The sequence below is a fragment of the Pan paniscus genome, chromosome 7 (assembly GCF_029289425.2).
Source record: "Pan paniscus chromosome 7, NHGRI_mPanPan1-v2.0_pri, whole genome shotgun sequence".
Lineage (NCBI taxonomy): Eukaryota > Metazoa > Chordata > Mammalia > Primates > Hominidae > Pan > Pan paniscus.
Genome location: NC_073256.2, coordinates 60,381,334 through 60,396,252, shown reverse-complemented (window position 1 = coordinate 60,396,252; position 14,919 = coordinate 60,381,334). Strand labels below are relative to the sequence as shown.

The 14,919-nt window shown below is 40.7% G+C and overlaps 1 protein-coding gene across 6 annotated transcripts in view; it reads left to right on the top strand.

Moving 5' to 3' along the window:
• KAT6A (lysine acetyltransferase 6A) overlaps positions 1-14,225 on the top strand; it is a 124,409-nt gene extending 110,184 nt beyond the window's left edge. For all 6 annotated transcript variants that reach the window (XM_063607171.1, XM_034966001.3, XM_063607172.1 and 3 more), the window contains 4 exons: positions 714-921; positions 2,270-2,872; positions 6,131-6,443; positions 8,823-14,225. In XM_063607171.1, coding sequence (XP_063463241.1) covers positions 714-921; positions 2,270-2,872; positions 6,131-6,443; positions 8,823-11,479 — 3,781 coding nt within the window. In that variant the 3' untranslated portion in view covers positions 11,480-14,225. The remainder of the gene's footprint in view (positions 1-713; positions 922-2,269; positions 2,873-6,130; positions 6,444-8,822) is intronic.
• The last annotated feature ends 694 nt before the right edge of the window (positions 14,226-14,919 follow it).

Below are 14,919 nucleotides of genomic sequence, written 5' to 3'. Positions count from 1 at the left end.
TAGGTTGAAGTTTTTTGGATCAGCCAGTCAGATTATTGATGAAAGGGCATTAACTAATATAAATGATATACTTGGTGATAATGAGATATCATTTTCCTTTCTAGGATATTTTATTTGATTGACTATATATATGGTCTATATATAGTCTATATATATGCTTTTTAAACTGAATTGTTTTTCTGATACCCCTAATTTTTGGACCTAAGCTACTGAATCTTTCATCTTCTAGTATTGGGAGCTCTTTCACAATACAAGAAGTAACCACTCTAGAAACAGAGTCATTAAATAAAATTCCCATGTTAAATTTTCATATAAATGGCACAAAGTAAATATAGATTGAAAGGAAGAACAGACAGTTCACCCTTCACTAAAGTGGTCAGAAAAAGGTCACAAAGAAAGGAGGCATTTGAGCCAAATAAATGGAGAATAGGAAAGAGAGTGCAGAAGAGCAGCAGAACTTCTGGAGCGGGACGTGTGAGACAGCAGGCAGTGAAAACAGCCCGCGGCCACGGTAGAGAGCGAAGCATTTGTCTTGCTTCACACTCCTGGCCGTCTCATGTGGTGGCACATTTCTGCATTCCATCGTCCCAGGCAGGCTATCTTTGCAGCACCTATCATCTTCTTACATGCTTCACCAGGGGTCTCATCTCCACATTCATTTTTATGTACACCTTGTACATTGTTGATTGCTATAAACTTTTCTCTGGTTCCAGATTTGTGATTATCCGCCGGGAAAAACTTATCCAGGATCACATGGCAAAGCTTCAGCTGAATTTGCGACCTGTAGATGTAGATCCAGAATGTTTGCGCTGGACTCCAGTCATAGTGTCCAACTCTGTGGTCTCAGAGGAGGAAGAAGAGGAGGCTGAGGAAGGAGAAAACGAAGAGCCACAGTGCCAGGAAAGAGAATTAGAGATCAGTGTAAGGGCATGAATAGTCTCTATTTTTGATGACAGAAGATATATTTTTGATTTCATGAGTATTTATAATAATGTATTATGATCGTCTTTCACAGAAAAGTAAATTCACATTAGAATGTCAAGAGTTTTATTTCAATGGTAGAGATTTCAAGAAGACTGGGCCTGGTTTACTTAAGTATTTTTAAGCCTTGGACAATTAGGAGGAGACCATCAAATTTCTTATAATGTGTTACTTGTGAGAAAAATATTTGTTACCAGGGTGCCAAGAAGCAGCTCAGTTTTAAGCTGGATAGTAGTTGAGAAATCTGAATTGAATCCAAATCTGACAGTTTTTAAAAATGAAATGGAGGTTGGGTGTGGTGTTTCATGCCTGTAATCTCAGCGCTTTAGGAGGCCCAGGCGGGAGGATTGCTTGAGACTAGGAGTTCAGGACAACCAGGGAAATATAGTGAGACCCCATCTCTACAAAAAAAACCCAACAACAAAATGAAATGGAGATACATTTTCCTTAAATAGAATATTAAGTAACTATTGTAAACTTGTGTATGTTTTCTAATGGGGCACCAAAACATCCTGTGGACACACAGATCTCTTTAGCCATTAAAGGGTTGCTGGTGAACTGTAGTGCATGTGTCATTGTCAGTATTTTTCTTCATGTGATGCATACTTTTATAGCTCTTTTTTTTTAAGCAGTGCTTCATCCTTTCAACACCGGTATCCTCCTTTAATAAACATAAAAAATCCCATGCCTCTCTTTAGTGCAGTTTAATTTTCAAAATGAAATTATTCAGAATAAAAGTAAATTTAAAAACTACATAAACTTTCTTTCATATTTCTCAAATGCCTCCTTCCTCTTGCCCATGTCTCAAGATCCTGTCTCCTCCACCCTGTTTACAAATTTTTATTTCTGAGAAATGTTATTAAACAATCTCATTTAACATTTAAAAGAACAATAGTATTCACTTTGCTTATTGAGGGTGGTACTGCAGAAAGATTCAGAACATAGGCTCTGGAGTCAGACTGCCAGGCTTTCTATCCCAGCATCTTCTCTTGCTCTTGCGTGACCTGGGGCAGATTACTTAAATTTTTTTCTACCCCACATGCCTCATTTGTAAAGTGGAGTTGTAGTGGTAATACTTCATATGATTGTTGGGGAGATTAAATAAATAATGCATATACAGAATTTAAAGCAGTGCTGAAACAGGAAATATCCATGTTAAATAATTGATCATTTTCTTTTTAAAGCTCAGTTTCCTTTTCTTCTCTCAATACTTAAAAGATCAGAATAGGTAAATGTAAGCAAACAAGACTGAAAAATTAACCAGCATTGTTTTATTTTCTAAAATCAGGTGGGAAAGTCTGTGTCTCATGAGAACAAAGAACAAGATTCTTATTCAGTAGAAAGTGAAAAGAAACCAGAAGTTATGGCTCCAGTCAGTTCTACACGTTTGAGCAAACAAGTCCTTCCTCGTGATAGTCTTCCTGCAAATAGCCAGCCATCTCGGAGGGGCCGCTGGGGGAGGAAGAACAGAAAAACCCAGGAACGTTTTGGTGATAAAGATTCTAAACTGCTCTTGGAAGAGACGTCTTCAGCTCCTCAGGAACAATATGGAGAATGTGAGGAGAAATCAGAAGCCACCCAGGAAGAATACACTGAAAGTGAAGAACAGCTGGTGGCTTCTGAGGAGCAGCCAAGCCAGGACGGGAAACCTGACCTTCCCAAGAGAAGACTCAGTGAGGGGGTTGAGCCCTGGCGAGGACAGCTCAAGAAAAGCCCTGAGGCTCTGAAGTGCAGATTAACAGAAGGAAATGAGAGACTGCCCCGTCGCTACAGTGAGGGTGACAGGGCTGTCCTCAGGGGCTTCAGTGAGAGCAGCGAGGAGGAGGAGGAGCCGGAAAGCCCTCGGTCAAGCTCGCCACCAATTCTCACAAAGCCCACGCTGAAGCGAAAGGTAACGCATTTCTTTCCAGGTCTTCTCTTCCTCCAATTCCAGTTTATCTTACACCTTCTCGTTTTAGCTTACAGTTCTGAAAGAGTATAAGTTAGAAATTCCTAGTGCATTGCTTTATAAACCTTAAGCCTCTGTATATTGTAGCCCAAGATCTTCCCAGTGAACATTTGAGATGTGTGTGTGTGTTTGACTTCTTTGATTCATGGGAATTCACTTAGAAATCATAAGCTTATTTAAGGGCTTCACCTCCTGGGATGCAAACAAACTTTTTTTTAGCTTACTGGTTTGATGTTCAAATCATGACTTTTAGGGGCTTTAAAGATATTTTTAAAGTATGTACAGATTAGAAGTGTTTATATTAGAAAAGGAGGCCAAAATATTACATAATTAATTGGAAAGTGAACATAGTACTGCCCTATATTTTGGGGTACTCAGAGTACAGTAGCTCATCTTGGGTGCTATTGTTTTCTCTCTACTCTCCCCACTTCTCGCACATCCCTCCAATAGTTTAACGTGGTCTCTCTTGCTTTAAAAATATTTTCTAAACTATATTCCATCATAATGATAGCCAATTAGTTATTAAATAATGTACAGTGATGATAATGAATTCTGTTAAGCCGTTTACCAGAAACATCCCAGGCTGTGGAGTGGATTTTAAGCATTGCCAGGAGGCAGCCAGACTGAAGCGAGGCCGCTCCCTGGAAGAGCCACTCAGCCAGCTTCCAGCCAAAGCAGCACAATCGTTCCTTTCCTTACAGGGTCTTAAAAAGCAAGACAGGATCTTTTGTTTTGTTTTGTTTTGTTTTGTTTTGTTTTAAGAATAATATCTTCAGAGCAGTTTTACATTTACAGAATTAATGCAAAGAAAGTACAGAGAGTTCTCGCATACCCCAGCCAGTTTCCTCTATTATTAATCCCTTGCGTTGGTGTGGTACATCTATCACAGTTACTGAACCAGTGTAGATACATCAGTAACTAGAGTTCATACTTTATTCAGATTTCCATAGTTTTCCCTAACGTCCTTTTTCTGTTCCAGGATCCCACCCAGCATATCGCATTACATTTAGTAGTCGTGTGTCTTTAGGTTCCTCTTGGCTGTGGTAGTTTCTCAGAATTTCCTTAGTTTCGATGGCCTTCATAGTTTTGAGAATGACTGGTCAGGTATTTTGTAGATGATCCCTCATGATATTAGAATGGGGTAATATATTCTTGAGAGGAAGACCATAGAGGTAAAGTGCCATTCTCATCACATAATTAAAGGGTACCTGTCGGCATATATCTATCAGTATGTATAGGGAAGCTGGGCATAGTGGTCACTCTTGTAATCCTAGCTACTTGGGAGGCTGAGGCGGGAGGATCACTTGAGCTGGAGGCTGTAGTGCACAATGATCGTACCTGTAAATAGCCACTGTAGTCCAACCTGCGTGACATAGCAAGACCCCATCTGTAAAAATAAAAAGAAGCAAGTATCAAATATAAGGGTATTATCAATATGATTTTTCCCTATTGAAGTTAACTTTGATGACCTGGCTTAAGATATTGTTTGTCAGGTTTCTACTTTTCTTTTCCCTTTACTGGAAGGCAGTCACTGTGCATAGCCACACTTAAGATTTCTACCCCCTCAGAGTGGAGGCTCAGCATAAATTATTTGAATTTCTGCTTGGGAGATTTGTCCTTTCTCCTTCATCTGTTTATTTATCCAAGCATTTATTTATATCATTATTGGCCCAGATATTTACGTGATACTTCAGTTTATAATCCAATACTACTGCTTTTTAAAATTTGTTGCTCAGATTGTTCCAGTTTTGACCATTAGAAGCTCCTTCTTTCAGTTTCCCTCTTGGGCTGCTGCTGCTTTTTTTTTTTTTTTTTTTTCCTTCCCCAGATGGGGTCTTACTCTGTCACCTAGGCTGGAGTGCAGCGGCATGATCTCAGCTCACTGCAACCTCCACCTCCTGGGATGCAAGCAACGCTCCCACCTCAGCCTCTTGAATAACTTGGACTACAGGCATGTTCCATCACGCCTGGCTAATTTTTTGTACTTTTGATAGAGACAGGGTTTTGCTGTGTTGCTCAGGCTGGTCTTGAACTCCTGAGCTCGGGCAGTCCACCTGCCTTGGCCTCCAAGGTGCTGGGATTACAGGTGTGAGCCACCGCGCCTGGCCTCCTGTGTTTAACATATATACTGTTGTTGTCATTGTGGGGTCTTTTTGTTTGTTTTTAAGCATTTCCTTTCTGGCACTACAAGATGCTTCAAGTTCATCTTGTATATTTCATGCCCTTGTCCTAGAATCAGCCTTTTCTCCAAGGACCAGGGCCATTTTTAATCTAATTTGAAAACATTCTCGATTGGGACTATTAAGTTTGAAGTAGAGAAAAGTTGAACATTGACTAACTGCTGTTCATTGCATGATCATGAAGAATAGATCTTTGTCATCCTAGCACTTGTATTGCCAATTTATGAAGTAAAACAAATCATGTTAAAAAAAGAAAAAGAACAGGCAGTAAGCTCACATGCAAAGTAATTTTGAAGTTAATGAATAAATGCTTTGACTGGATGTGTGAACTTAAGCAAGTCCTATAGCCTCTCTGACATCTATAGAATGAAAGGATTGGATTAGATAATCTCTGGGGCATCATCTCTTATTTTGTGATATTAGTTGTATAATTTTAGCTATTTGGTCAGTCCAGTGCAAAGTTGTGCTCAGTGTGCCCAAATTTCAGTAACAGATTTATTTTACTTTTGAAATATTTCACTAACACTGAGTAAATACATTTCAGCCCCATATTTCTACATTCCACAGCTTTTTATGAGTAGTTCATGAAAATGGCATACAACTTTACTGATAGTTCTGCAAACCTTCACAGTAGTGCTATAAGACAAAGTGTTTTTATTTCTCTTTTGCTCTTAAGTTGGAAAAGTTAAGGGATTAGCCTCTGGGTCATTTCAGTATTAAAACAGGGCAACTCTCTAGGGTGCTAAATTTAACTGAACTATTAAGAGAATTATAATGTCTGCTATTTGGAGATGGCTGCCTATTCTTTTACAAAGTTGTGTTCAATTGCCTAATACCTTTGTATTTATAATAAGTGTATTATCTTACTATAGTATTTTGAAATAATATTCAAAATATTTTTTGGCAAACAACATCCTCATTTTATATGTGCTAATTCTATTTGGTTTTAAAACTGTTTTCGTATTATTAATAGAAAAGATAGTGTTCATAACTGTAAATACTTGCTTTCTCTATTAAACAGAAACCATTTCTCCACCGAAGGAGGAGAGTCCGAAAGCGCAAACACCACAATAGCAGTGTAGTCACAGAAACTATTTCTGAGACCACTGAAGTGTTAGATGAACCTTTTGAAGATTCTGACTCCGAGAGGCCAATGCCAAGATTAGAACCCACGTTTGAGATCGATGAAGAAGAGGAGGAAGAGGATGAAAATGAACTTTTCCCTAGAGAATACTTCCGTCGTTTGTCTTCGCAGGATGTACTCAGGTGTCAGTCCTCTTCTAAGAGGAAGTCTAAAGATGAAGAAGAAGATGAAGAGTCAGATGATGCTGATGGTATGTTTTACAGAACTCACTTACTGTGGTTTATTGTCTTCAGATATACAGCAGTAGCAGTGACAGACCCTTCAGTAAAAAGGCTGAAAAATGAACACAACCCACTAAGCAAGAAAAGGAACGTTTGGCAATCTCTAAAAAGTTGTATCAAGTATATCCATCTTGATTTTTAAATGTGTTTTCCCTTCAACTCAGAACCTCTATTAATTTGCCTCTGCAGAAAATATCTTACTATTAGGCAACTGTTCTTTTTTGCCCAATCCTTTCTAAGCCTTTATCAGAATCTTTAGTTAATGGGAGAGTTGGACTTAGCATCAGGAAGATGTAATAACCCTTCACTAGAATGTGCATTCTCTAGTCTGTTTTGCTCATTGCTGTATGCTGAGTGCTTAAGCCAGGCGCTCAGTAAGTAGTGTTAAATGAGTGAATGCTAAGAAGACAATTCTCCAGAAAGAGCAGATTCATGTAAATCGGAACTTGTGTCAGATCTGCTCAGGAGTCTTTCCTGAATTGTATCTCTAATGTGTCTTACCCAACTAGTAGTAAATTTCTCACAAATGGTAACAATAACTCAAAATAAATTTTATAGTATAGATACAAATCCAACTATTTACTTTTAAAGCAGCCTAGTTGTCATTTCTTCTCTAGAGACACTGAAACTAGGTCTCATATGTATGAGCCAGGTCAGAAACAAGTCTTTTTCACCCTAGCCTAAAGTTTTGCCAGTGTCTCATGCTGCCTGCATCTGCAGTGTGTTTATCTCGCATGGGCTCAGAATGAGCATTTTTACTTTGTTGGGCAAATATGAAGAAATCTACTTGTCCAGTCTTGGTACATAAACCTTTAGCTTTTATGCATTAACTGGTTGAACTTTTTAATTCTTTTAAAAATTCAGTCAGTTTCAAGTCTAGAAGATAAACTTACATTTTCTCCATTCTCATATTTTCTATATAACAAATACTTTTTTATTTTTTATTTTTTATTTTTTTGAGATGGAGTCTCCCTCTGTCACCTAGGCGGGAGTGCAGTGGCACAGTCTCAGCTCACTGCAACCTCCACCTCTGGGTTCAAGCGATTCTCGTGCCTCAGCATCCCAAGTAGTTGGGATTATAGGTGCACGCCACCATGCCTGGCTAATTTTTGTATTTTTAGTAGAGACGGGGTTTCACCATGTTGGCCAGGCTGGTCTCAAACTCCTGACCTCAAGTGATCCACCCGCCTTGGACTCCCAAAGTGCTGGGATTACAGGTGTGAGCCACCCTGCCTGGCCAACAAATACTTTTAATATAGTGATAAGATGAATGTGTTCTTTGCTCTATCATGAATGATTCTACAAAGTTTAACTTGCTATGTTTTGAAATAACATAACTAGGAAACTAAAAATTTATTTTGTAAATTTAGCACTTTATATTCTGTCTTAGATCATTGTACACTAAAATATACCCCTGATTAAGTTCCCATGGACTTAGATTTTTGCTGATGCAGCCATTTCCTTTGTTGACTTTCAAGTTACTACTACTAACTGTGTCTTTTTAGCCGCGCCCCCACTGCATCATGTTCTTGTCTTGGTATTCTTATTCTTTAAAAATTAATAGGCAATGTGAGTGTACTTAATGCCACTGAACTTACACTTATAAATGGTTAAAATTTTAAGTTTTATGTTACGTATAGTTTACCATAGTTTTTTTAAAATGCTAATAATATAAAATTTATTTCTAATGAATGTAATTGGTGCTTTAATTTTTTCTTGTTTGTCTAAGTCTAAATGTCAGTTTTTGTCTAGGACTAAATAAATGCTTTGCAGCTATTCCCATACAAACACAACATTAACTGAACAACTGTTCACATACGATGGCTCAGTCATGGCCTAGAGTAATTGGCTCATCATACTACCTGAAGTGATGATTTGTGGAAACTAAGAAAATCCGAGAGATAAAGTAAATCACAAGCAGAAAAAAAAGAGGAAATAAGCTAATTTGTAACTTTTAGTAGAGACAACTTGATAAAAGTACTGCTTACTACTTATTTGCCTCTTTATAAAGTTCATCTCCATTTTACAGATGATGAAACCGAAGTGTAGAGTAACTTCCCACAGCCATGCAGCTGATGATGATAGTCTTGAATTGGTTCTGACTAGTGTCTGATAACATAATGTTGACCAGGATTCTTTCATAGTTCTGCCAATTCACTGTGTGACTTAGAATATGTCACTAATTAGTTTTATCCTCTAGGTTCTTAACTTTAAAATGAAGACAATCAGGAGTTTATAAAAGTAATGATTAATAAAGTCATTTCTATTGTATATGCTAGTCTTGGAAGAAGGAACTAGAAAATGTAAGACCTTGTAACCTGTCTTTATTTTTCTTCCTTCCTGTATAGACACTCCTATCTTAAAGCCAGTATCTCTTTTGCGAAAACGTGATGTGAAGAATTCTCCTCTTGAGCCAGATACATCCACACCTTTGAAAAAGAAAAAGGGATGGCCCAAAGGCAAGAGCCGCAAACCAATCCACTGGAAGAAAAGACCTGGTCGAAAACCAGGATTTAAGTTGAGTCGGGAAATCATGCCAGTTTCTACTCAAGCATGCGTCATTGAGCCCATTGTTTCCATTCCTAAAGCTGGACGTAAACCCAAGATCCAGGAGAGTGAAGAAACTGTTGAGCCAAAAGAAGACATGCCCCTACCCGAGGAGAGGAAGGAGGAGGAGGAGATGCAAGCAGAGGCAGAAGAGGCTGAAGAGGGTGAGGAAGAGGATGCAGCCAGCAGTGAAGTCCCAGCAGCCTCTCCAGCAGACAGCAGCAATAGTCCTGAGACCGAAACCAAGGAGCCTGAGGTGGAGGAGGAAGAAGAGAAGCCCCGTGTCTCAGAGGAGCAGAGGCAGTCAGAGGAGGAGCAGCAGGAATTAGAGGAGCCAGAGCCAGAGGAGGAGGAAGATGCAGCTGCAGAGACTGCCCAGAATGACGACCACGACGCTGATGATGAGGATGATGGCCACCTGGAGTCCACAAAGAAAAAGGAGCTAGAGGAACAGCCCACGAGGGAAGATGTCAAGGAGGAGCCTGGTGTTCAAGAGTCTTTTTTAGATGCTAATATGCAGAAGAGTAGGGAAAAGATAAAGGATAAAGAGGAAACCGAGCTGGATTCCGAAGAGGAGCAGCCTTCCCATGACACGTCCGTGGTGTCAGAGCAGATGCCTGGGTCTGAGGACGACCACGAAGAAGACTCCCACACTAAGGAAGAGTTAATCGAATTAAAAGAGGAGGAAGAGATTCCTCATAGTGAGCTGGATCTGGAAACTGTACAGGCAGTGCAGTCTTTGACTCAAGAAGAAAGCAGTGAGCATGAGGGCGCCTACCAGGACTGTGAGGAAACTCTTGCGGCGTGTCAGACCCTGCAGAGTTACACCCAGGCTGACGAGGACCCTCAGATGTCCATGGTTGAAGACTGTCATGCGTCAGAACATAATAGCCCTATCTCCTCTGTTCAGTCTCACCCCAGCCAGTCAGTCCGTTCGGTCAGCAGTCCCAACGTGCCTCCCCTCGAGAGTGGCTACACCCAGATCAGCCCAGAACAAGGATCCCTGTCCGCGCCCTCTATGCAGAACATGGAGACCAGCCCCATGATGGATGTGCCTTCCGTATCAGACCACTCTCAGCAGGTGGTGGACAGCGGCTTCAGTGACCTGGGCAGCATTGAGAGCACCACTGAAAACTATGAGAACCCGAGCAGTTACGACTCCACGATGGGCGGCAGCATCTGTGGGAACAGCTCTTCCCAGAGCAGCTGCTCCTACGGTGGGCTGTCGTCCTCCAGCAGCCTCACCCAGAGCAGCTGTGTGGTCACTCAGCAGATGGCCAGCATGGGCAGCAGCTGCAGCATGATGCAGCAGAGCAGCGTCCAGCCTGCTGCCAACTGCAGCATTAAGTCACCTCAGAGCTGCGTGGTGGAGAGGCCTCCCAGTAACCAGCAGCAGCAGCCGCCACCACCGCCTCCACAGCAGCCACAGCCGCCGCCGCCACAACCAGCACCACAGCCTCCACCACCCCAGCAGCAGCCGCAGCAGCAGCCGCAGCCTCAGCCCCAGCAGCCTCCACCCCCACCCCCTCCCCAGCAGCAGCCCCCGCTGTCACAGTGTAGTATGAATAACAGTTTCACCCCAGCTCCTATGATCATGGAGATACCAGAATCTGGAAGCACTGGGAACATAAGTATCTATGAGAGGATTCCAGGGGATTTTGGTGCCGGCAGCTACTCTCAACCATCAGCCACCTTCAGCCTAGCCAAGCTGCAGCAGCTGACCAACACCATTATGGACCCTCATGCCATGCCTTATAGCCATTCTCCTGCTGTGACTTCCTATGCAACCAGTGTTTCTCTGTCCAATACAGGACTGGCTCAGCTGGCTCCATCTCATCCCTTAGCTGGGACTCCTCAAGCACAAGCCACCATGACGCCACCCCCAAACTTGGCATCCACTACCATGAACCTCACATCTCCTCTGCTTCAGTGCAACATGTCTGCCACCAACATTGGCATTCCTCACACGCAGAGATTGCAAGGGCAAATGCCAGTGAAGGGGCACATTTCCATCCGCTCCAAGTCTGCGCCACTGCCCTCTGCGGCTGCTCACCAGCAGCAGCTGTATGGCCGTAGCCCATCGGCAGTTGCCATGCAGGCTGGCCCTCGCACACTGGCTGTTCAGCGTGGCATGAACATGGGGGTTAATCTGATGCCTACTCCCGCCTATAATGTCAATTCCATGAATATGAACACCTTGAATGCCATGAACAGCTATCGAATGACACAGCCCATGATGAACAGCAGTTACCATAGTAACCCTGCCTACATGAACCAGACAGCACAGTATCCTATGCAGATGCAGATGGGAATGATGGGGAGCCAGGCCTATACCCAGCAGCCTATGCAGCCTAACCCTCATGGGAACATGATGTACACAGGCCCCTCCCATCACAGCTACATGAACGCTGCTGGCGTGCCCAAGCAGTCACTCAACGGCCCTTACATGAGAAGATGAGCAAGATGAACTTGCAATCAAAAACTTAAATATATATAAATAAAGGAACCTTTTATACTGACAAACCAGAGAAAAATGGACCTTTTTCCAGTTAAAATATTGCTGTAGATTTAGAGGAATTTTTCTTTGGTTTATTTTATTTTTTAGAAAACCTGATCTTCTCTTTTTTTGGGTTCATTTTGTTCTGGGTTTTGGTTTTCTTCACAATCTTGAACATTTTACAGTAGAACTCATCTAAAAATGGATTTGGGGATGGGGAAACATGCACAAAATCTTTTCATAATTAAAAAGAGCCTTACTTTCTTTACATACCACATGGACAGAATTTGTGTAAAAGTGAATTATCTTTATTTTAAAATGTATGTTTCCCCTCACTGTTTGCAGCTCCCAATGTTGTCATTTTTAAATGTTATATGCATCTCAAGGGTTAACCAGACCCTTTCCTCCAAACCCAACGTTTCATTTCCTACTTCATTCCAGCAGGAGGCACTTAGGGGAGACTCGGATGGGGACATGGAGAACAACCCAAGCTCCTTAAACTTATTATTATTGTTAATATTATTATTATTATTATTAATAAAGTGAGGCAGGAAAATGCTTCTCCTTTTAAAATCCCCTCCACTCCTCACACACACACACCTCTTGAAACCCTTCCCCAAGAATGTTTCTTTATAGACGGACTTCATTGAAATCTTTGTTGTTCTTGAATCAAGTGTAATATAATTTTTTTCTTCTTTTTTAAAATATTCCCACTCAGCACTCAGAGACACAAAAATACTGTAAGTCTCAATTAACAGCAGAATCTCAGAGAAAAGCTGTTTGCAATCCAAATCCAGCCTTTGGAGGAATAGAGATGGTCAATTAACAATCAAAAAGAGGAGATTAACCTCTTGTTTTTTTACCACCTGGTGAATCAGCCATAACGCACACACGCCACCCAGCCTCTTGTTTCTAGTATGTACTTTGAAATGCTAACTGAGGGTCTTGATGCTTGAGCCTTTGACTGATAAAACTCAAATAGCAGTCCCCAGTGATTTGCCTCTTAGGTTCTTTCTTAAATTGTTGGTGGATGACTGTACATTTTAGTGATTTGAAAAATAACTGACAAACCATTGAAACTGTTTATTTTATGTTGGAAGAGATGGCACAGATGTGTGTCAGAAGGGAGATCACGGTGTGAGTTTCATAGCTATTTAAATGATACATACCTCTAGTTTTTGTTTGTCTTTTGAGATCCTGAGTTCATCCCCTGTGAATCAGAGTGCACAAGCACCTCTCCTGTGAGTGGCTAATGAGAAGAGGGACAGACCGACCACCAGCACAGCAGGGCAGAGCTGGACAGCAGAATGTTATAACGCAAGTTCATGTGTTGCTCCCAACTCCATTCTCTTTTCTCTCGTGCAACCAGTTTGCCCATTCTCTTCCTATTACTTGCTCCAGGGATAGGTAAAAAAAAAAAAAAAAAAAAAAAAAAATATATATATATATATATATATACACACACACACACACACACACACACACACACACACACACACATATATATATATATATATATTCCATCATTAGAAGATGGAAACTATTATACCACTTCGTATGTGCAGTCAAATATCCAAAAGGGGGAAGTACTGCTTAGAGAAATATCTGTAAGCATTAAATTCTCTCCTTTATTTGTACATTTTATATAGATAAATTTTTAAAGTACTAATTAGGCATTAACTTTTTTCAAATGCACAGGTTTGTTGGTTTTTTAAATACACTTTAATTGACTTTCTCAAGCGTGCTAGGTAGAAACGCAGAATTCCACATCTTCCCGCTCTCAGCTCTGAGCATGTGCAAGGCTGTGTAGGACCCAGTTTCTCTGTATATACTATTCCAGTTCCCAGTCATCTATGTAGAAAGTGCACTGTGCTGCCATCGCCCTACATCTTCAGCTGTGTCATTGCTTCCTGGTTGGGGTGGGGACGGGGTGGGTCGGGAGGGAGGTATATTGGGAGGAGGGTGGGTCAAGGCAGAAGGAGAAGCTGTTGAAATGAGGGCCGTGAAATCAGTTTCTGTTGGTTTGCGGTTGTGTTTGGTTTTGTTTGTTTCTTTATAAAAAATTCAATCGGGCAGCTCCCTTTTCCACAAGCCTCTTTGTGACTGTAGAACTATTGTAGAAAAAAAAGTTCTTTTCTATATTATAAAAGAAATTATCCAACACAGTAATATTGGTACCTGTCATTTTTTCACTTCTGTTTAAAAAAAATGTATTTTTAGCAAGATAACTTGGGTAATCTTCTAAAAAAGAAATTTAAAAACTCACTGTTAGTGACTTTGATGCCTTTTAAAATAAGAGCTTTTTCATTTCATTCCATCTTTAAAATTTTTTATCTTTGTTGTAGAATATTAAAAACTATTTTAAGAAAGATAAAAATTCTCTTTAAAGAGATCTCTAGCGTGTGTGAATAGAGCTCCAGATGCCTCTAAAAGCCGCATGTACAAAGGAAGCCACGTCTATCCTGTCTGTTTATATTTGCTTTTCCTGTTTTGTAACCTCTTTGTACTTTGTTCATGGTGACTTGTAAGCTAAGGGGAAGGGGTGCCTAGATGCCTTTGTATCTCTCCATGTCACGCGCTCCTGGGCCAGCCGGCCTCCCTTCCTCTCCTTGTATGTAATACCTTTTTTTCCCCTTTCTAGCAAGTACTTTCAAAAGAACTCTGTACATTTTAACATAAAAAATAAATTATGTTGAGCCATTTTGGATGTCTGTCTTGCATGTGGAATTTTTCTCCCTTCCCAGTACGTCAGAACTCTTCAATTCTTGTTCTACACCCAGAGACCTATAAACATTAGTCTTTTCATTTTCCTCTTTATTATAGGAGTACAAGTCCATGGCCTTTGCTTTGAAATTCCAGTTTTCATTTATGTCTGTGTTTAAATGCCAACAATATGGATGGGTTTTCCATTTCCAAGGAACATGGCACAGTAACCCTACTTTGGATTTTGTAGGGGCATTCATATAAAAACCTCCTAAAGGGATTTTAATTCCCTTCCCCCCCACTCCCCTAAAAAAAAGCAATTGCAATAACAAGTAGCTCCTAGACTTGTGATAAATGGGAGGAGTAATTTTTATAGATCTTATTTTATAATGTAACTTTTTAAAAGAAAGCGTTGTGGGGTTTTTTTCATTTCATTTTACCTAATTGGGTAATCTAGGAAGATTTGTCATTCTCCTTTTGCCAGAATTCAAGGCCCTGAATGCTGATTACTTTTTGGTGGTCTCTTGGGTTGTGTTTGCCTGTCATCATTTAGAATTGTGGACAGGAGGCAGAGTCCAGAAAATTTGATTTCACTTCGGGAAATTGGCCTTAGTTTCTGGTGGTAGGCAGTGAGGCAGGTTCAAGTTTTAGCGGCCTCCACACTTCCTCTGCCCCTTCACACTGAGGAATTGAGGAAC